General features: G+C 40.4%; 2 protein-coding genes and 1 long non-coding RNA gene across 4 annotated transcripts in view; 1 reads left to right on the top strand and 2 right to left on the bottom strand.

Annotated features, from left to right (window-relative positions):
• Positions 1–9,919, bottom strand: part of hic2 (hypermethylated in cancer 2) — a 26,616-nt gene extending 16,697 nt beyond the window's left edge. Inside the window, exon 1 of one of the 2 annotated variants that reach the window (XM_061767544.1) lies at positions 9,786–9,919. The gene's annotated coding sequence lies outside the window, so the exon portion shown is untranslated. Of the gene's footprint in view, positions 1–9,777 lie in introns of both variants that reach the window. The other variant, XM_061767543.1, reaches the window with a different exon arrangement.
• Positions 8,074–14,502, top strand: LOC133475125 (uncharacterized). The gene is made up of 2 exons (XR_009787724.1): positions 8,074–9,757; positions 11,474–14,502. It is a non-coding gene; the product is annotated as an uncharacterized LOC133475125 (long non-coding RNA).
• On the bottom strand, positions 14,049–22,482 carry il12b2 (interleukin 12B 2). Its single transcript, XM_061767547.1, has 8 exons — positions 21,693–22,482; positions 21,470–21,545; positions 19,271–19,519; positions 19,076–19,178; positions 16,865–17,049; positions 15,491–15,636; positions 15,281–15,391; positions 14,049–14,463 (listed from the first exon to the last, which is right to left on the bottom strand). The coding sequence occupies exons 1-8, from the start codon at positions 21,759–21,761 to the stop codon at positions 14,368–14,370; spliced, it is 1,035 nt and encodes a 344-aa protein (XP_061623531.1). The 5' UTR covers positions 21,762–22,482; the 3' UTR covers positions 14,049–14,367.

The following is a 22,482-nucleotide window of genomic DNA, read 5'->3' as shown; positions in this document are numbered from 1 at the left end:
ATATCATGATCACGTCTTAGCCTACCCTGGTTGAATGTAGCTGTGTCAGTGACATAAACCTAATTTCTACCAAACAGTGCAGTTCCGTAAAGTACTTATTTTTTAGTGTTTCCAGTGTAAAGGAAGAAAATATCCCAGGCTGAGCCCACTTTATCACCGTTCAGCTGGCTTAGAGCAAAACATTTACCAGCCCAATAATGGTTTTGTGAATCTGTTGAGAGTATGAATTTGTGAGGTTTTGTGTGACAAGAGTGACTTTAGACACACTACATCGTGGACGCTAAACTAAGATTGTATAAACAATGAATGAAGATTGTCACTGCAGCAATGCTAATACTTTGCTGTGGCATGTTTACATCACCAGCAAATACTCGTTTACGGCACTGAGCTCATTACAACAATAGTGTTAATTACTTGAAAACTGGTTGCATTACCAGATATTCTGAATGGTATTGGTTTAATTGTATTTTTCTTCATTTTGTTTTGACATAAAATATGCATTTATAAATAAGCAGAAAAATCAGATTGCATTCAATTTTAAGAGAAAAAATATATATATCGTGATGGAGATTGATATCTGGATAAACTTACCTTTATTAGGATATAAAATTTTGTCTATCACACAGCACTAGTGACAAGATTACCTGTTCAAAAGCAGTGCCAAAATGTGGTACGGTATCCGACAGAACCAATGGTAACTCAAAATCTGAAATACCATACTGAAAAATTACTGAACTTAACCTAATTGTACTGTTTGGTGGAATTGGCACTAATTTTAGCACTCTGTGCCAGTTTTAAAGCAGTTTTACTTCAACCAAAACAAACGTCAGTTGTAATCCTTTCGATTCGATTAAAACTATAAAACTAAAAAGCATAAAACAACAGAGCGCTATAACATGTACTATGTATGTAACATGTATCACAGTGTATGGATTTAAACTCAATAGAATGTGATTTATTATTATTCATTTGAGACACTTTAATTTGAAGAAGAGTTGTGATTCCACTGAGAACACACTATACCATCTATTGGATTTTAAAATAATAATAATAAAATGCTGCCTACACTTGACTCGGTCAAACAACTGATTCACAGCATCTATGGGAAAACTGAACACTGATTTAATTCAGGTAGTAATCTGCAGGAGAGAGAACGTAATCTAATTGCTGAATATAAATGCCAGTGTGGAGTGAGGAGATACAACCCCCAGTGGTGCATGCCTGAAGAGGGAAATGCATGCATTACAGTATCAGCAGGGTCAAAGCCTTCCAATTAAGACTCATTTTGTGTGTCAGGCAATTCAGCCGTGTTGCAGACAAACACGTCCTGCCCGGGGGTGCAACGGAATGAAAAGAGCCCCGTCCATTTCATCACAGGAGGGGGGCCAATGGCTGCTGCATACCCCATATGTGCCAGTGTTCTGCAGCCAAGGAAGAAGAAGGAAGGCTCCACCTCGCACATGGCACAGCTACAAGTCTATTCAACGTGTAGATGCACAGGGTATCATGTACACATGATTTAAAACAAGTTTGTTCACAATAGACAAAGGATGAAGATTGTTTCCTGCGTACGTAGTTTAAACAAATTAAGATAATCTGACAGGAAGTAAACTCATGACTGGCTGAAAGTAAACACCCAGATATTCAACCTTTGTCAATTTTGGCGCAGATTTACACACAATAACTGACAGTACATTAGAGTCTTAGTTCCAACTGATTCAATCCAATTTGTGTCACCACTGACCAGAACTCATATGGTGAATTAAAACCCATAAAAAGGCTTTACAGACATAAGGAGGCTTCAACGGTGACTGAAGACATGATTATTTTTGCAGAAAATGAGGAATTTGCAGCAGCCATGTGCATTAAACTCCAAATGCAGTGCGACGGTGGAGGACAAGACCTATTTATGACAGAAAAATACCGTCATGGTTTTTGTGACTTACATGGAAGAGGGCTATGAAATACTGTATCTTGTAAATTTGTAAATTGGGGGATTTTTTTTTCTTGTGCATTACACAATCAGGTATATATTTGAGCGAGCGAGAGAGAGAGAGAGAGCCATCAAGTCTACTGAACTCTGATTTGCCTATTTTTTGTCCGTTCCAGAGTAGGCATCGGCGATATAAGATTCTGACTGTATAACAGTGAGCAAAAACATTGCAGTTTGACAGTATTGCAATTACTGCTCTAAAATGTATTATTTTGAAATGTTTCGACAAATAACTTTTTCCATTGAACACATTCCGTAGGTACATTAGTAAAAGGTAAAAAAATATATATATTCTTTTTTATATAAAATCTAAATGTAGTACAAAAGTACCTATTTTTCAGAAAATGAGTAGCTACTTCTCTGCTATTTTCTGCTTTGTAAAGTAATTTGAGAGCAGAAACAAACTGATATTACCCGTTAGTTAGCTGCCTCGGAAATAAGTTGATCGCATTTATTGCACCAATTGTAGACACGCCAACTCTTGTAGTAGCAGGAGTCTCGTTGCAAGCGTTCATTTCCAAACAGTGTTATATTAATATATCAACGTTACCTTGAATTTGATGAAGAATGATGGGTGGTGCGCTTGTAAAGGTGATATCATACTAGAAGTATTACTTCCACTAGCAATCACTCCTTGTAAGCATGTTTTGCATATCCTACCTCTAAAGATCCTACCTCTTTATACTACCGCATTGCATCACGTGACCAAAAAATTGGCCCGCGCCACCCCTCTGCGTAGCTTGACGCGCATACGGCAAAAATAGTTGCTGCGCGTAGAATGCTGCGGAGATCATCTCTCGTGATTGGGCCGTTTTAGTCACATGCTGTGATGATGTAATCAGCGTTCCTCCCGGTTCCACATAGCACCTACGCCGCCGCCTTCTCGATCGATTCTGCAGCATAATTAAACATATCATCTGGTCATCTAGGTCCATTTGTTCTAGCAGACTCTGTTCCACGGTCGCCATTGTTGTTGTTTTGTTCCTTGTTATGGAAAGTAAAAACGGCTACCGGAAATTGCCACAAAATGCAGAGGATACTTCACCCTGTGTCGTCCTAGGCAATACCACCCGTATCGACACCCCCGACTTGGAGGAGAACTGCAGCACATTTTCAAAACAGCGCACGTGGGTTGCACTCGAGTATAAAGGCAAATTGCGTGCGGGATAGCCAGAGTGACGTCAGCGCGGTCACCGTCCTCGCGAGTATAAAGAAGCCTTAACAAGCCGCGGCACCCGAAAACCTCCCAAAAGTGAACTTTTACGACAGAGGGGAAAGTCATCAGGTTCATTGACTGCTCACACTAAAAACTTGGGAGGGTGGGGGGTGTCCTGTCACTTTTCCTGCACTGATGGAAAAAAACAGCTCATTCCGCAGATAGAAAGTTTAAGCAGCTTTTGAAACTGACTTTTCAAAACCGCGCTATAGCTTGAAACCGATAACAGGCCCTTGCTTATTCCAGAGTCAGTGTCACAATCATGAAACCTATTACATTTTTGTTTAAAGTACAGTTTAAAAAGTTGTACTTTCATGCACATTAACCAGTGTTAATATTAAGACGTTAAAACATTTTTTTTTAAATAAATGAATAAAAAGATTTGTCTCAACTAGAGTTGTCGTGATCTGGTCATGTGATTAGAAATTGGGCTGATCACATAATTTCGAGCCGACCATTTAAAAACAGCATTTTAAAATTAATGATTTTGTGAAAAACAGTCTACAGAATTTTTTTTATCCTATTACGTAATGTGCTACAATAACTGTCCCGCAGTAATGTTGACATAATTTAGAAAATAAAAAAATTCTGACAAATTGTTCTGGAAGTGAATTTCTGTAGGCTGGCAGCTCGCATAGTATTCTTTTTGGGTGTTTTGGCCATAGGCTCATCAGTTTCGGATTTTCGGTTTCTGCCAAGAACTTCATTTCGGTGCATCACTACTTTATACCGGATTACCATTTCATAAATAAGTAACGCCTTTGTCTGTCAGTCTACCTTATTTGGTTACACAAGAAAACAACGATCAGAGCTAAATCCTGATTGGCACCAGCACATCGTGTAGTATCTCTCCTTGTGAGGAAATAAAGCAATCAACTTGTCAGTGAACATATACATGATTGGTATGATAAAGTTACTCTGTTCTTGGACGAATGGACTTTGTTGACGAGATAGGTTTGGCCCCATCCACCCACCCCCCAAAAAGCAGCACGCCCACATGACTTGAAGCCAAATGCTTTGGCTGAGGACAGAACATGTTGGGTAAGGAAAGATCTTGCTTGCATGTTCTATAGCCACCCCCCCCCCCCCCCCACCAATGATTGTAAAAAAACTGGATGTGGTGGTATTGGAATACAAGATTTTATTGCAGTACTCTGACATATTGCTCACCCACCCCCTCCCCCAAACACCGCTACCACCTCCACCTTCAGCCTTTAAACGCTGCATAACCTTCTGGCTATCAGCAGTACATTCCAAAGACGGCGTCATCGTCTTCTTAAAAGAACAACAACATCCCTGCCCCGAGGTGCTCTGGCCACTGAACAAATCAAACTGTCCTCCAATGGGCGGTGCAAGACACTCATGTCCTGTATGGATGGACACAAGGGCCCAGCCTTTAAGTCCTTGAACGCATGTCAGCAAAACATATAGCCTAAGTAACCTTCTTAATGCATTGTGCTGCCTACACACGCCACTGTAAGCCATGATCACAGTGTACACAGGGCAGTGTGTGCGTCAAGAGGAGGGTAGCTGATCATAAGGCACACACAGGCCTTAAATTAACCTCCGGGCCCTACTTTGTAGTCCATAGTGATCAGATAAGCTTGTCACACTGATCAGTTGACTTGGGCATTGAGCAATAGCATAAATTGACGTTGAAAGTACATCTGACGATATTTGACAGCTGCAGCGCGCAGATGTTTGGCCACGGTGGTAAAATGACGGGTTGCCCAAAAAAGAAAAAACAGAAAAACCACAGCTGCAACTATTTATTTATTTGTTGTTTCTTTATGTCCAGAAAAACCACAGCTGCAACTATTTATTTATTTATTGTTTCTTTATGTTCACTCTCCATGATTACAGTGCCACAAAAATTTAAGCATCTCAAAGGAGGAAAAGTTAGATTAAATGCAAAGCAAGTGGCGTGCGTCCAACCCACACCTGCAGGTACGCTGCTATTAGTTTTAATGAGGCGCCAACTTTGCACATAAAGGGATGGAATAAACAAAACATGTCACTGACTGACAGAGAATAAGTAAATGCTGGAAGCAAAGTGAGAAGTCTACTCTCCCCCTCCTTCCATTTCACAAGGCTCATCTAATTAAGATTGTATAAAGAAAATGTATTTCATTCTTTCATCTTGTCACACCTTGAACAGCACAATTAAACAAGTTGCTCTCCCTGTTTTAGCCTGGCATATGGAGCTGACTACACTTGTGAGGGGGTGGAAGGAACAATGCATATCTGTAGTCTTGGGAATCAAGGGAAATTCAAACTAAGGCTGCAGCTATCAAATATTTTATGTTAGTTCTGCTTTGCAGTACACACATCACACTTTATCATCTTTGTTTGTGTGAAATAATCCCAAACTTTGGTCCCTTTCACGTACGCTTTTCTCCTTGCCTGCCACAATTGCGCCAATGTATTTCTACGAGGTGTGTGAATCTGCAATAACATTAGTGGCTTCAATGGCTGTTGGGGGAACTGCAGTTGCAGTTTACTTTCAAACTCAGCTTGAAGTTAGTGAGAGACTTCCTGCATGCTATGATTGCAACTAGACGTTACACCGATCTGATCGGCCTGATCAGTATCGGCCGATATTTAGCATTTTATGCTGATCGGCTTTAATGTCATAATTCGCCGATCCAATCAATGACGTCATTGATCGGCTCCGAAAAAGAGATTTACTCTGTGTCGCCATTGTACACAGTATATTTGAATCTTTATTTTTAGCCTTGTCACGTGTCTTTTGATGTAGTACTGTAAACATCTGACAGCCAATAAAGATATTTAAAAAAAAAAAATTAATTAAAAAAAAAACGTTGGCTGTGCGAGACAGACAACACATAATGCCCGATCAGACTACAAGACAAATTTGCTTTTCACGATTGTCAGCGTACTGCAATAAAATATTGTATTCCAATACCACCACATCCAGTTTTTTACAATCATTGGGCTTTATCTTGCTTGAGGTATGTTCCCGTACTTTTAATACGATAAGAAAACAACAAAACATTATGCAGCCTAACAAGCTAGTGCTAGCACTAACGGTTGTTCGTAAACAATGCTGCCGTTCTGCCAAATCGTGCTCTAAAGTTTCGGTGTGGGTGAAGTAATTTTATTACAATAAAGTAATATAATTACAGTAAGTTAGCACCCATCATGTTATAATGTTGGTTTGATTTGACTGATTAGAACACATGACCTGACTAAAGCCGTGATTTCCAACCTTTATGGAGCCAAGGAACATATTTTACAATTGAAAAACACCAACAAACAAAAATGCCACAAAAAAAGTGGATACATTAATTACTGTATGTACTTCCTGCCATCTAATAAAAGACTATTCATTTGTTCTGTCTGTCACTATGCCTCATTGGCATAAATAGATGAAAAAAGATACATTATTTATTGTAAATATAATTATTCAAGCAATTACAGAACACAAGTATATACAGTAAATGAACAGGTCATTTAAATAGACATTGCTCCATCTTGTGATCGGATCGGTGATCGTTATCGTTTTTTTTAAACTCGCTGATCGGTCCCAAAAATCCTGATCGTGTAAAGCCCAATTGCAACATCTATCCATTCCATTAATCGCTTCAGCCTAAGTATAGTCACAACCAATCGGTCAAAGCAACATCCAGTGGGATAATGTTAGCTTAAAAACGTGATTTCCCAAGTCATTTTTTACTGTCACACTATCGGAGCAAAAATAAATAAAGAAATAAACACCATGGGTGCTTGCTAAAAATTATTATTTTTTTTTTCTTTGCGTGTGTGTAGATTCTCAGTCATCCAGGTCAAGGTAATATGAATCAAGACAAAAAGACACTTCTTGTTTGTTGAATTTGTATTTTTTTTCTGAAAACATTCAAACTAGGCCTGGACCATCATGGAAAAAATAATCATGATTATTTTGATTGATATTGAAATCACAATTAATAAAAATTATTTAAATCAAAAAATATTTATTCAACTACTAAAACTCAAATTAAAATGACTCAAAGTAACAACCAGATAATAAATTAGTACCAATTAAAATAAAAAAAGTTTAAAAAAATGAATAAAAATAAATGCGTGCTGTTCCTGCTCTGCGTGCCTTGGCCTTTTAGGGCCAGTGTGGTCCACACATGTAGATACACGCATTAAGATAAAAAGAGTAAAAGAATAAAGTCGCGATCAACATTTGGGTACGTTCGGAAATTCACGCCAAGCGTGCTCTCTACACTGTAGAACATTTAGAAACTCAGAGCGTTCTTGGAGTGTGTCGTTCTGTTATTCAGAGGGCCCCACACTGGGAGTGGCTGAGCGCACTCCCGCTGCTCTGACTGAGAAGACGGAGTGGCCAGAGCATCGGGCAGGACAAGATGTTTACAGGCAGAACTGACACATTCAACATGGTGGACGCACTGACGCATCCCTGCCAATGGCCAACAGGCTCGTTCGTAATTTCATAAAAATGAAGCGCGATCTGCCTCTCTTAACACTGCACTCTCAGACCACAGCGAGAGCTTGAATTTCAGGAAATTCACTCTAAGCGCGCTCTCTACACTCTGAAACGTTCAGAAACTCAGAGCGTTGTTGGAGTGTGCTGTTCGGTTATTCAGAGCACCACACTGTGTGAGTGCTGGAGCGCACTCCCGGCGCTCTGACTGAAGAGACAGAGCGGCCGGAGCGGCAGGCAGGACGAGATGTTTACAGACAGAACTGACACATTCAATATGGCGGACGCACTAACGTATCCCTGCCAACGGCCAACACGCTCGTTCGTAAATTCATAGAAAATGGAGCACGCTCTGCCTTTCTGAACAAAGCATTCTCTGAGCGAAGTGAGAGCGTCAGATTGTATTTCCTAATATAACTTGTCACAGATTAGGAAGAATATATGCCTGTGACTATTGTTATATTACCTGTCTGTATGTGTTACTATGGCGTTTGTGTGTCAATATACATTGTTTGAAATTAAATCCCTCCCATGATCTAATGCTAATTTTAGCTAGGCCGGCAATAGGGTTTTCCTTTCAGTTAGCACTAAATTGGCAATATTTCTAAATCTAAGTGCGTGTTATATTAAAACTTACAATGTGTGTAATTATTTTTGTTCTGCGTTTAGTTTTACAGTTAACTCCAACTGGGGTGTCGGTAAACAGCAGAATTACATACATCACATGCTTGTTGCAAGCACCATAGGTGCTTTCACAGGAACTTTCAAACACACACTACACCGTTCAGCACAATAAAAGTTTTTCTTTGACTATAATGTTTTTTTGACCCAGTTAAGCCAAAATGGAAATCACGATTCAATTTCGTTTAATTGCCCAGGCCTAATTCAAATATGACTAAGTGAATTAGGTTTCGGGGCTAAAAATAGGTTGAAAAGTACACATATACTGTACAAAACAACAACAAAGCTAAATGGGCCCATTCATTGTGCAACGTATGAAATTAAAATAGCTACTTTGGGATCAAAGGAGCTTTACAAATACAACGATGGGTTGCTGCTATCTCCCAATTCCTTAAAAAACAATAACACGGTTCATGGGCTATTTCTGACAGTTTCAAATGACTGTGAGCTTGGGCCCTCAGGTGTGATCGAGCTATGTATGCTACATTTGCATGGGGCGTAATCCTTGGCAGCAAAAACTGGAAAATGCACTTAGGGAAGATTTCCAAAACAGCAAAAAAAACAAAAAAAAGACAAGAGCCAGTCAAGGAAACATACATTACAGACATTCCTATCCCTTATTATCGCCATGCCCCTTGGTACTTTTAGCAACACTAATCACCTGAGAAGCAAAGGTTCTGAATTAGATATAGCGTTATTGGAAAGGTGATTTAAATATGGTATAGCACCGTTGTTTGGGGAGCAAAACAAAGATGGTCGATGTGAGCTTCAATCCACTGCTGTCCACAGTGTTGCGTGCGTCCAATAGCTAGTCGCTGCTGCTAAATCGCTTTAATTGGCCCTACGCGGCACAAAAGGTGGATTAACCTGAATATAAACAATACACGTTGCGGCATACATTTAGGTATCGACTGCTCCAGCTCGGTGACCATTGTGGTAATTGCGGCAGATGCGCACAAATGAGTTCTTGTTTATTTGATCAAGAGGGAGAACGACAGAAGACGATGAGTAGACTGTTGGATTTGAGCAAGGTTCTAATCTTATTGGGGAGTGAAGACGAGAAAAAAATGCATTTTTTTTTTTCGGCGTTATGGTTTGCCAGCCTGATTATTTATTTGGTCCACACTGGCCCAGAGTGGGGCATCGTTTGCAAGCCCGCCGTGCCAACATCAACCGCAGCATTTGCAAAGCCATTATTGTTACGATTGTTTTTATTATTACAAGGGAGACATTAAATGGTTAGCTCTAGGTTTGCCATCCAATCCTGCAGCATGAAACCAGAATCGACACCAGCGCAGCCCCCCTTTTTTGTCGGCATGCCGTGGAGGAAAAAAAACGCCGTAAAACTACCAAAGAAGAGAAACCCCCCACAAAAGCAGACGTTCTGCGAGCACGACGACACACGGACTTAAACGGAGTAAGACCATTTCAAATTACCTTCTTACATCGGTAGGGTGGTTCTCAAGCGTTCTTTACCATCCTCTTGCTCATCTCACAGCCTTCGCGACGCCATGTTGCAAGCTTATGACGTTACGCTTCCTCACCCCTGACCCACATTTGAATAGGAACCAGCCCCGGAGTGCAGCACGAGAGACAAACACAGCGCAGCCCACTGTGGGAGGGTTCCGTGTTCCAACACCAGCCCTCCTGCTCATTCACTGGCAGCGGTACCTGCAAATGTGGGAGGCGGGTGACAAATAACAAAATGTTTCGCAAGGCAGAAATGTTCGCCAGAGGGCCACAATGTGACCAAAAATGTTAACGACAACATTCTTTATTTGGCAAACACAGCACTTAAATTACACGAAAAAGAACTAACGAGTAAATGTCACTTATAAATTGTTGAATTAAGCCAACAGACCGTTGTTGTTGTTTTTAACAAATTATATGCATGTTTAATCAACGCTTTGAGGCTTTTAACATGAAAGATGCTCTCATTTATCTCACGTTATGTATTTTTCTTCTCATGAGAGTGAGGCGGAACGTGCAGCTTAAGTATTACCTTGGCGTAATATATCACTTTTCACCTTCTGGTTGATAGTGTGTGACCCCCACTAGGCCACACGAGTGAGGGCTAAATGAAGCAGAATTGTGGAGCTGGGGGTTCAGAAAGTGGGCACCAGATGTGCGGAAGTGGGGTCATTTCTTCTTGGCTCCTCCTCTTAGCACAGAAGGCCCCCAGTTAGCCTCTTACGAACCTTGTGAAGAGCACTGGTTTCAGGTGTATGGCGAATGGTCATTATTAAGGATAACTGGTTAAAGCTTATCTTAGGTGCGGAACGTTTATTACTTGAAAGCTGTTCAAATTACGCATAATTTCAGCTGCAATAAAGCTAGTGTAACTGTCGTCTTCGTCGAAGATGGATGGCGCTGTGCCAAAAGCCCTCTACTGACACCTGATGGTCGCCGAGGAAACTGCATTTGCTGACGCCAATTAAAATAAAGCAAGTTGAACTTTCTTGCCATTCCTTTCTTGTCATGCTAGTCCTTCAGCAAACATTAATTTATATTTTTATCAACTATACTGAAAATAATGATGATCTTGTCTCAATTTACTGGGGATTGTTACTGGAACACTGACATCCAGAAATTAGTCTGCGTCTGGGAGTTAACTTGGGACAAGCTGTCTGTTCAGAGAGAAAGGAGAGATGCATTGTTGACATTTTATTACGTCACTTTTTATACCACCAGTATACTGAACCTCAAGTTAGCCACATACAGTAAAGACTCATGAGGCCCAACATGAGGCACACATCCACAATCCAGTGAGATCCAATAATGAAAATGATTGACAGTGTCAGATATGTATCAAATTATGCACTGGGGAACACAACTTTTGTTGAGTTAGGTCTGACAGCTGTTTTAAACTCATTTTTGGGTACGGAATCCAAAACTCATCTAAATTTTTCTCTATAATGTCAAGTTTTTTAACTATAGCTCCCCATTTTCTTAAAAAATATGAAAAATACTGTGATTACCAGATATGTGCTTGTTTTATAAAACTTTTCAAATATTGACATACAATGAAATATGAAAGAAATGGGCATGACTGCAATGTTTATTTAACACTATTATGTTTTACAAAGGATGTGGCACAAATCCTCTTAATTCCTACTATGCTTTCTGTTTGCAGCAAACAAGTTTCCACGTAGCTGGAGATGAATCCCATCATAATCAGCTGGCAAGTCTTACTACAGCTAATCAGTGGAATTTTGCTTATCTGGAGGGTAAGCTGTGGAGAAAAAAACTAAATAAACAAAACAAAATAACACACTGCCAACTCTCAGACAAAGTCTGAGAATTCCTGGGAGAACAAATGGGTTTTTAAACAGGATTTAAATCTAAGTTATAGGTTTAGGTTCCTGAAACTCATACTACAATAGATGCATATATGGTACTTTGCCTTTTAGCAATGTTATAAGGACCATAGATACCCCTCAATCCTTGGCACACAAAGTATTTTGTGCATATTCCTACAAAACTATATGTCCTTATCTCCTACTATTTACTGATGTGCCAAAATGGCTGCTGTCCATTCACCCATTTTCTACACCGATTATCCTGTTCAGGGTCACTGGGAACTGGAGACTATCCCATCTGACTTTGGGCGAAGGCAGACCACACCCTGGACTGGTCGCCAGTCAATCAGAGGGCACATGGAGAAAGACATCCGTTCACACTCATTTTTACATCGTCACTGAGTCGGAATTGAACCCACACTTCCTACAGGCAAATAAATGTGTATTTTAGTACAAGTCTATTTGTAGGCCTCTCAAACAACAAACTGTCCCCTACTTGGTGCCAAACATTTCAAGTGGAATCTTCACTCAAGAGTCGCTGCTGCCATCTTGTGGTTTCAATGGCGTCTGTGTGCTGACTCGCAAACTTATTTAACGCAATAGAGTATAAGCATAGCAATAAAGCCCAAAAAGTGTGCTTTTTCATTATAATCACCTTTTTTCACAACACTGACTTCATCAATAAACAAGGGCATGTATGACAGTCTTGTAAAATTCAGTAGGCTGCGCTTTTTACAGTTTTCTGACAGCTTGCTTAATTTGTTCGTCATTAGAAAGTGCTGACCCCTAACTCCTTGTTTTAAAGGTCCAAAAAGGTGTTAATCTGATGGTTCCAGTCAGGTGAGTATGGGGGATGGGTTATGGTTTTCCAGCCAAAGGAACTGATGACTTTACAAGCTTCTTTGCCTGTCACAGAAGTCACTCAAAGCAGACTCCTGTTCTTTGCCTTTGATCCTGGACACCCACTTTTTGACTGTGCTGTAGTGTAGCCTATTGCAGCTTCCCCATACACATTTTGCAACCTTTTGAAAATGGTTAGTGGTAGTCCACCTTCCAAAGCAAGAAATTCAATCAGAGCTCTCTGTTTCTGACCAGCATCCAACAATGACGGCATTTCCAAAATGGTGGATAGGCAGAGGACAGGCTTCAATGAAACTTAAAAACAAACAAAAAAAACACCTCCAGCAAGTATTTAAACTACAAATCGTTAAAATTTCTGGGGGAAAAAAATCAATTGTTGGTTAAATTGGGATAATTTCTTTTTTTACTGCTCCTCGTATTTGTATTTAATACTTTTGCATATACCATTGCGACAATTTGAGAATTGCTGCTGTATAACAATAAATGGCAGGGGAAATTGTGTCGCTGGTGTTGGGCAGAAACCTCACATCTCTAAAACAATCACTTTTCAAGAAACCACAAAAACTGCCATCATACAGCATTCGTTCTACTGTTTGCAAAAATATGTTTAATATTATACAACACATACAAATACGTAGTCCATCCATTTTTCTATACCGCTCATCCTGTTCAGGGTTGGAAGAACATAAAAAATAATACAACGAAATGCTGCGTTTCCTAAATGAATGCATATCTTTTTAAAGATATGAAGTTGGGACGTTGTGTTAAACATAAATACAGAATACAATGGTTTGCAAATCATGTTCAACCTATATTTAATTGAATACGCCACAAAGACAAGATATTTAATGTTCAAACTGATAAACTTTATTGTTTTTCGCAAAGAATCATTAATTTAGAATTTTATGGCTGCAACACGTTCCAAAAAAGCTGGGACAGGTGGCAAAAAAGACTGAGAATAGCTGAAACTGTACATCAAGCAAGAATGGGAGATAATTCCACTTACAAAGCTTCAACAATTAGTGTCCTCAATTCCCAAACATTTATCGAATGTTGTTAAAAGAAAAGGTAATGTAACACAGTGGTAAACATGACCCTGTCCCAGCTTTTTTGGAACGCGTTCAGCCATAAAATTCTAAGTTCCTGATTATTTGCTAAAAACAATATAGTTTATCAGTTTGAACATGATTTCCAAATCATTTTATTCTGTTTTTATTTATGTTTAACACCACGTCCCAACTTCATTGGAATTGGGGTTGTATTTTAAGTCACTGTATATTGAAAAATAAAAACAAATATTTCAATGATTCAATAAAAAGTGTATTGCGCAGAAAAGTTTAGTAAAATTGTACAGGTACTTCTTTTCCATTTTTTAAAAACCAAAAGTTAAAGATTAAATACAAAGTTAAACTGTATTGAAAAAATGTACTGTACTGGATTGAAAAAAAAAAAAAAAAAAAGTTTAAATAGGCTATGCATAGCTTCAAACTACATTCTAACATTTGATTTTATTTCAAGTATTTTAAGTGTGAGGCAGATGCGCTAACTACAACCTCACTGAGCTGGTGTGTAAATAGATTAGGTGTGAGTAAAACTCATTCAAACTACTGGAGTGGAGTAGATTTATTGTTTTTTAAATGATCTTCTTAGCCTTTTCAGTTCAGGCTGGCTGAAATTCCCCAAAAACTTTACAATACAGTACGTATGCATCAGTTACTTTAATGATGGTTCAGTGACATCACCTACTTGGCGCACACTCAAAGATGATGATGTAGTTAACAAAATATTTTCAAATGATTTCATGTGGAGTTGTTTTTACACTGTCCGTTGAAAATCTTTTCTAACCCTATTGAGCTCTGTTTCTTCTTCATTTACAAAGGTCCACGTTTCGAGAATGCATCTTTGGATTGCAATATATCACGCCCTTCTGGGGTTTGAGAAGTTTCCTTTTTCCTCCTTGGACCTGCAATGAGTTGGTGAAAATAAAATTAAACAAAAACACTGACATTGTGTATGTCAAATTAACCTTTGCTTTCTTTCTCCTTTCATAGAAATAAGTGACCCTTGTCATTGTTCATATGGCATTTACCCTTTAGAACATGTCACATTTATAGCAGCAACACCAAATGAAAAGACATAGAAGGAATTACTGAATTTGAAAAAGTTGTTCTGTATTTGCAAATACAGTGGTACCTTGGCTTGTGAGTTTACTTTGTTCCGTGGTTTTTTGTTTTTTTGCTCGTACTGTATATCACATAAAATGTCCCCATTAAAATAAATCAAAATGCCATGAATCCATTCCAGTCCTCCCCCCAAAAACATGTTTATTTTAATAAAGAAAATGGCACTCTATTGTATAAAAACTTATTAAAAGAGAATGTAAAGAAATAAAATGGTTTTATAAAGTGTAATTACTGTAGGTAGTGTACTATTCTTGTGTTGGATGTGTGCCTTTAAGGGGCGTGGCCCAGTGAGCGACATCAGGAGCTGTAGTCGGTTACTCTGCGTGTGAGCGTCTGGGCATAAATTGTGGCCTCCAGCAGCTCCTTGCAAGTGTTGTCATTTTGCATTTGTGTGTTTGACTCGACTAAGGAACAGCTCGTAAGTTGGCACACTTGTAAGTCATGGTAACACTGTAAATACAAACCAAAACTTTAAATGAACAAAGATAGAAAACTAGTGTGTGTATATTGACCTCAATGAATATGAAAGCAAACATTTCACTGAATTTCTGACAAAGAGTTGGTAGAACGCAGCAGGCAGAGTTGTCAGCAGATTACATTTGTCCAGCTAGTCCATTGGCTCCATTTTGACTGCACCAGCGGATCTCGGGAGCGAACCTTCAGCTTGTGGATATTCTTGGGTATGTGGGAGGGCGAGACACGTCCGATCTGACGTCAGGGAGGAGAACGCAACGACAGCAGTTAGCGAAACGTTCCCATGAGAAAAAACATCGAGTTTTGTGTGTGGAATCGTTGCACGTATCGCACCTTTTCATCAGAGTCCATATATTCCACTTCATGTTCCAGGCCGAAGAAGCTGTAAGGGGTGGACCAGCTTGATGGAGGATGGACGGTCAAGCTCAAATGTTGCTCATACTCTTGACATTTGACAATCTGAGGACTGTCTGGTTCAACTTGGCACACAATACAATTGACAAGTTTACATTCAACACTTTTTGGGGTGACAGTCTACATACAGTTTTTCCATGTTATCGACTGTGAATGTGTGTCGAGCTATCCATCCATACTACTCACAAAAGTTGGGGATATTTGGCTTTCAGGTGGGATTTCAGCATGAACCTAAAATTCACTGTACAATTTACAGATGTACTCAATTTGAGCCACTGAGAACTACAGGGGGATAACTCATTTTTTGTCATTAAAGTTAAATGCAGAAACTAACAGGGAAATGGCATGGCTTTCAGATGAATACAGGTCCAAAAACGTCCGATTTTTACAAATAGGAGGTAGTGCATTATTGAACTTTATTTTAGATTGGGTGCCAGTTCATCAGCATGTTAGTACTAAATGTTTTTTAGTTATTTATATATTCAGAAATATTGAGCTAACGGCTGTTTGAACTTACAACTATTGCACTAAACCCTTAGTTACAGCCAGAAAAATGTAAATTATTAAATTGACAAAACTAGAGTTCGCCCCCTCCGGTTCCCAGTGGCTCATTTGAGCTTTGATCTTTTGAATGCCAAGTCCAACTGTTTAATGCTTCAGTACTTTTTGCGCAAATTTCTTCTCTCTAATAAGGAGCTGAACATGACTCTACCAGTCCTTCAGTATTTTTATTGATGATTACACTCTGAGATCACTGGCCACATCCCTTTGAGAATAATTGAAGCCTCGCAATTGCAAGGTTGATAAACTGATAAACTCAATTGATGTCTTAATCTCATGATGTCAAAATGTGACGAAGAGGGCTAAACCCGGTTTTGGTAATTTGGTGCACCGGAGTACCCCCAGCACATTTAAAAGTGAGACATCAATGCGAACTTCAATCCTGTCCAATCTAACCAGGTTCCCTCATTGCCTTTAAAAGTGGCGCAACAGTCTTGCATGGAGACCTCTCTTTATGTGGAAGAGGATGCAGTGATCCATGTGTGACTGGAGCATTGTCACTGTTCTTGGCCGATGTGGTAACAGGCAACGTGATTAAATACAGTATGAGCTGACGCTATAAACATGTCTGCAGACCTCATGTATCTATCTCCAACCACACGGATTCTAGTAGTATACTTACACTAATAATAGAACTTCTAATACTATTACGGATACGAAAAATAATCCCAATATTTGATACTAATAATGATTTGATCAATATTGTATAATTCATTAGTTGCAATGACTCACTGATATCGCGAAGATAAAAACGCTTGGTCTTCCTCAGGACGGAATGACCCTCAATGGCCTCAGCCGTGAGTTCCAGCATGGTGTTCTCCTCGGCGTAGGGGGAGAGCGAGTGGTTAAGCTCAAATTGGAGTCTCCCATCTTGTTCGTTGCTGCTGACCCACGGGCATGAGTTGCCTCCTTTACGGCTGTGGAAGGGAGGCGGGGAAAAAAAATGTAAACATTGTGTGAAACTGACCCATTGAAGCTTCCACTGTGTGTGCTCCCCAATTTTGGGAAAAAGGACACTTTAGATAGAAGCAGGCAGAAGGCTGTGCATTATGCCTTTGAAGATGCGTCCATTGATTTTTGATGGATTCAAAAGCCTGTATTTTTTTGTTTTGTTTCACAAAATAACTATTTTATTTCAACCTCTCTGGATTATATGTCACTTGTTCAACATAAATTATTCATGCATCCATCCATTCACTTCCGCTTATCCAAGGTCGGGTCGCAGGGCCAGCAGCTTAAGCAGGGAAGCCCAGACTTCCCTCTCCCAACCACTTCATCCAGCTCTTCTGGGGGGATCCCAAAGCATTCCCAGGCCAGCTGAGAGACGGAGTCTTGTTCCCCCACTTGTGAACAAGACCCCGAGATAGAGTACTTGAACTGCTTCACTTGGGGCAGGATCTCTTCCTTGACCCGGAGAGGGCACTCCACTCTATTCCGACTGAGGACCATGGGTTCAGATTTGGAGGTACTGATTTCCATCCCAGCCGCGTCACACTCGGCTGCAAACCACTCAAGTGAGTGTTGAATATCATGGTTTGATGCAGCTATCAGAATCACGTCATCCACAAAAAGCAGAGACGTAAAACTGACGTCACCAAAGCGGACCACCTCAACACCTCCGCTGCACCTAGAAATTCTGTCCATGAAGGTAATGATCAGAATCGGTGACAAAGGGCAGCCTTGGTGCAGTCCAACCCTCACTGGAAACATATTCGACTTACTGCCGGCAATGTGGACCAAACTCTGACACTCGTCGTACAGGGACGGAACAGCCCGTATCAGGGGGTCATGTACCCCATACTCCTTGAGCACCTCCCACAGGAATCCCAGAGGAACACAGTCGAACGCCTTCTCCAAGTCCACAAAACACATTGTTGGGCGAGCTCCCATGCACCCTCGAGGACCCTGCTGAGGGTGTAGAGCTGGTCCACTGCTCCACGGCCAGGACTAAGACCAAACTGCTCCTCCTGAATCTAAGATTCGACTTCCCGATGGACCCTCCTCTCCAGAACCCCTGAATCAACCTTACCAGGGAGGCTGAGGAGTGTGATGCCCCTATACTTTGAACACACCCGGTCCCTCTTCTTAAAAAGGGGGCCCACCACCCTGGTCTGCCAATTCAGAGGTACCGACCCCGATGTCCACGCAATGTTGCAGAGGCGTGTCAACAAGGACACCCCTACAACATCAAGAGCCTTTAGGAACTCTGGGTGGATCTCACCCACCCTCGGGGCCCTGCCACCGAGGAGCTTTTTAACCACCTTGGTGACTTCAACTCCAGAGATAGGGGAACCCGCCTCAGAGTTCCCAGACTTTGCGTCCTCCTGGGAAGGCGTGCCGGTAGAATTGAGGAGGTCTTCGACGTATTCGGCCCACCGACTCACAACGTCCCGAGTTGAGGTCAACAGTGCCCCATCTCCACTATACACAGTGTTGATGGTGCACTGCTTCCCCCTCCTAAGACGCCAGATGGTGGACCGGAATTTCCTCGAAGCAGTCCGAAAGTCGTTTTCCATGGCCTCACGCCCGGGTTTTTGCTTCAGCGACCACCAAAGCTGCGATCCGCTTGGCCAGCCGGTACCCATCAGCTGCCTCCGGAGTCCCACAGGCCAAAAATGCCCAATAGGCTAGAACCTAAAAATAAGAACACCAAGCTGGAGGGCAATCAGTATGCCCACACCTGCACGCCGCCTCTCACCCTGGGCAACTCCAGAGTGGAAGAGAGTCCATCCCCTCTCAAGAAGACTGGTACCGGAGCCCAAGCTGTGTGTTGAGGTGAGCCCGACTATGTCCAGTCAGAATTTCTCGTCGTCGGCAATTGTAAATGTTAAACCTGTTCAGTATTTACTATCACAAAATATTTTATGTCCGAGTAACCTTTGTATTTGTGTACTTTAGCAAAAGGTCAACATTATGTTTGCTTTAGTTTTTTTGTTTGTTTACCAATCTGGGCCCAGTCCAAGGCGCACAGCTTCGTATGTAGTGTCGTTCCACGTACAGCTAAACATGCAGTTGTAAGAATTTGCGCGACACGTGAGGAAGGAATCTATAAGACACACAAATTGTTTTTTAAAAATCAAACAAATTAAAGAATATCATAGATTTTTTTTTAGACTGCATAAAACAAAATAATCTCACCAAATTCCTTGTCATCCTCGACCATCAGCAGGAGATAAATGGACGCGCTCTCTCCTCCGCTCCAGCAAGTGTAATTTCCCAGCACAGGACCGTCTACCTCGTTGACCCGTAGATTTGGACCATGCTTAAGCACGTTGTCCTCGTACTCCATCTCCTCACCTCTAAACGTCCATTGGACTTCATTTCCCTTGGATGTTGCACCACACGGCAATGTGACAAAGGCGTCGTCGTTTCTCTTTGCCACCACGACTGCGGGGGTTGGGGTGGGGGGTTGTGGGGGGGAAATGAAGTCGATAAAGATAATGACCCTCTCACGATATGGCAGAGGTGGGAGAAGTACTCTAGTACAAGTACAGAATCAGATACGTGGGTTTAAAAAAAAAAAAAAAAAAAAAAAAAACCGGATAATGATTGCACAACCAACATTGTCCCAGATTATCGCACTACTCGTCACTTTAAATCACATACACTCCTTGAAGTCTCGGCGCCCTTTGCACAATGGTCATTGCACCGGACTATTGCAATATTAGTCATTCGAAGTGCTCTAAGTGCCAGAGGACTCTGCATCTTTTTGCACAATTGTCAAAAAAAAATAAAAATATAATAAAAAAATGTACCGGCATTGCCAGATAACAAGCAACCCTTTACTGCTCAGTGAATGTTTTTTTTTTTTTTTTTTTGTCAATGTCTTTGTGTCTCAAAAGTGTTCTCTGTCAATTGACTGTCTGTTGTCGTACTAGAGCGGCTCCAACGACCGGAGGCAAATTCCTTGTGTGTTTTTTGGACATACTTGGCAAATAAAGATAAAGATGATTCTGATTCTGATTCTAATTCTAAAGGTAGAAGTATGAATTCCGCTCCTTTTTAAAGGTAAGTTTGAACTTGTTTGAAAGTTTAAAATGGGGGGCGGGGGGATTATATATATATATATATATATATATATATATATATATATATATATATATATATATATAAATATACATATATTATGTTTGCTAAAACTGTGAGTATGACCTGATAGTAATACATGAGAAAAATTACCTGTGAGAAAGTCAGCCCTCTCTCACCCCATATTGTTCATCAAATTTGAGTTTTAGGAAATCACTGAGGAAAAACAATTGATCTGACACGGTGTCAATCATACTGTAGCTTGTACACTCGCAGGCACACTCATAGTGGGCACACTCCCATGGCCGTGTGCTGACCTTGCTCTTTACGAGTTGTGCTAAAAAAATAATGGTGAAATATCCACCTATTGAAAATGTTAAAATAGACATTTTGTTTGCCTACCACTGGGCATAATAATAGCAAACAGAAGTATAAAAAGAAGGAAGTGGATAGATCCTGGGAAAAAAAACAAGGGTGGGCATATGAGTTGTCTTTAGAGGTGGAGGGAGCTCAGGCAGCTGAGGATTCAGAACGGATGTGGAATTAGCAATATTTCTGCCCGACAGGTAAGTTTATCACCTCTTTTTGTTTTTTAATTGATTGTGCATTACAAAAAAGAAAACATCAAACTGATAACATTTAGTATTATAGTAACATATCATTACGAATAATTAATGCTACCAATGTTGTAGCCGTGGCTAACGTTGGCTTGTATACAGTGCTAATAGTAGCTTAGTATTGCTAGCACATACAGTAGTAGCTCTGCTATTTTGTTGAAGCTGGACAGAATTCTCTGTTTATCACACAACCAGAGGGAGAAGAACAACTTGTGGATTGGGGGGCACTTCCAACAACGATGGCAATCATGCTCACGTATTCATGTTACTCTTTGGTGGCTTGCTACATCTAATTTTGCTAATGATAAGCAAGTCGCCACAAGTCTTTATTGGAGTCGGAGTTCTCTTAAATAAGGTAAGGGATGGGGAATATCTTGCTTCTCTGATTCTGTTATGTTATCATTGTTAATTTCTCTATGATGCTACTTTGTTTTTTCCACCTTTTTAGTCCCCAAGATCTCAAACAATCCATTAATCAAAATCTTACCCACGGTTGAATTTACCTGTCTCCATCTACACCTTTTTGGTCTCTTTTTTGCAACATTTTGTCATTTACAGAGGTTGCAAAAAGTAAGGGGTAAAAGTACACGTCTGTTTTCAAATCATCAGAAAATTACATACTTAAATAGCATACAGACCCACTGCAATACAGAGATAGAGAAAAGATGATAATGCGTAAAATGTAAAAACATACAATTTTTAGGGAAGTAGTTGAGTCCATTTGCTCCCATCAGGCTGATGAACAGGAGCCCAAATATCCACATTGATCTCTGTGGGTGTCAGAGGAGAAAATATTAGCCATTAAAAAGAACAAAACAAACATATTTTAACTGGCATGTCCATTCACTCCCTGGTTTATCATTGGCAATACAATCCTACATGGATAGTAATTTTAAATAAGCATCTAATGCTCTTACCATTCTGGTGAAATAACACTGAAAATAAATGAAGAGCAGAAGTCCAGTTGACGTGATGATCAAATGCATCAAGTGGCCGCCAAGGCTAATTCTTATATTGTTGAGGAACAGCAAGCATCAGCACCCTTTTTGAAACCGTGCGGGGGTGAGCGAAAGATAGTAACTTAGACAAGTAGTAAACTAAAGCAGCGGACTGTTGAAAGAGCATTTCCTGTCTGTTGTTTTGTATGTCAAATTATGTATGAAAAAGGGGAAAAAAGCAGGGTGGTTTCGAATCAGATAATAATGCACGATAATAAAGTGCTCGTTAGTATTCAGTGGGGTGGGGGTTGCCCTCGATTGCTGTATACAGTTTAGGTTAGGTTTTCATCACTTGTTTGTGAGTTAACAGGTTTACATGTATTCTGTTTTTATTTAATCAGGTAAATCAGTTGAGAACCAAATGTCACTTACACTGACCTGGCCAAGAGGCAGCCACATCCATGCATCATAATAGCAGCATATCATAACACGTATTATTCATTCATAAAATCTCAAAACATTTAAAAAACAAAGCATACAATGGTACTAAAACACTTCAGAAAAAGGCACAGCAATCATAAACTGTTTTAGAAGAAGGGAATCCCGACCCCGCCTGTGTGGAGTTTGCATGTTCTCCCCGTGCCTGCATGGGTTTTCTCCGGGCACTCTGGTTTCCTCCCACATCCCAAAAACATGCGCGGTAGGTTGATTGAAGACTCTAAATTCCCCGTAGGTGCGAATGGTTGTTTGTTTATATGTGCCCTGTGAT

The sequence above is a fragment of the Phyllopteryx taeniolatus genome, chromosome 3 (assembly GCF_024500385.1).
Source record: "Phyllopteryx taeniolatus isolate TA_2022b chromosome 3, UOR_Ptae_1.2, whole genome shotgun sequence".
NCBI classification, from domain to species: domain Eukaryota; kingdom Metazoa; phylum Chordata; class Actinopteri; order Syngnathiformes; family Syngnathidae; genus Phyllopteryx; species Phyllopteryx taeniolatus.
Note: the sequence above shows the minus strand (reverse complement) of the source record. Positions and strands in the feature narration are given on the sequence as shown.

Bases quoted from the DNA above. Each gene is read 5' to 3' on its own strand.
- il12b2 (XM_061767547.1), bottom strand. From the start codon at position 21,761: ATGCATTTGATCATCACGTCAACTGGACTTCTGCTCTTCATTTATTTT. The intron at 19,520-21,469 runs GTATGTTTTTAC...CAACCCCCGCAG, and splicing joins CAACTACTTCCCTAAAAATT to TCGTGGTGGCAAAGAGAAAC. The intron at 14,464-15,280 runs GTAATCTGCTGA...AACTCATTGCAG, and splicing joins AATGGACTAGCTGGACAAAT to GTCCAAGGAGGAAAAAGGAA.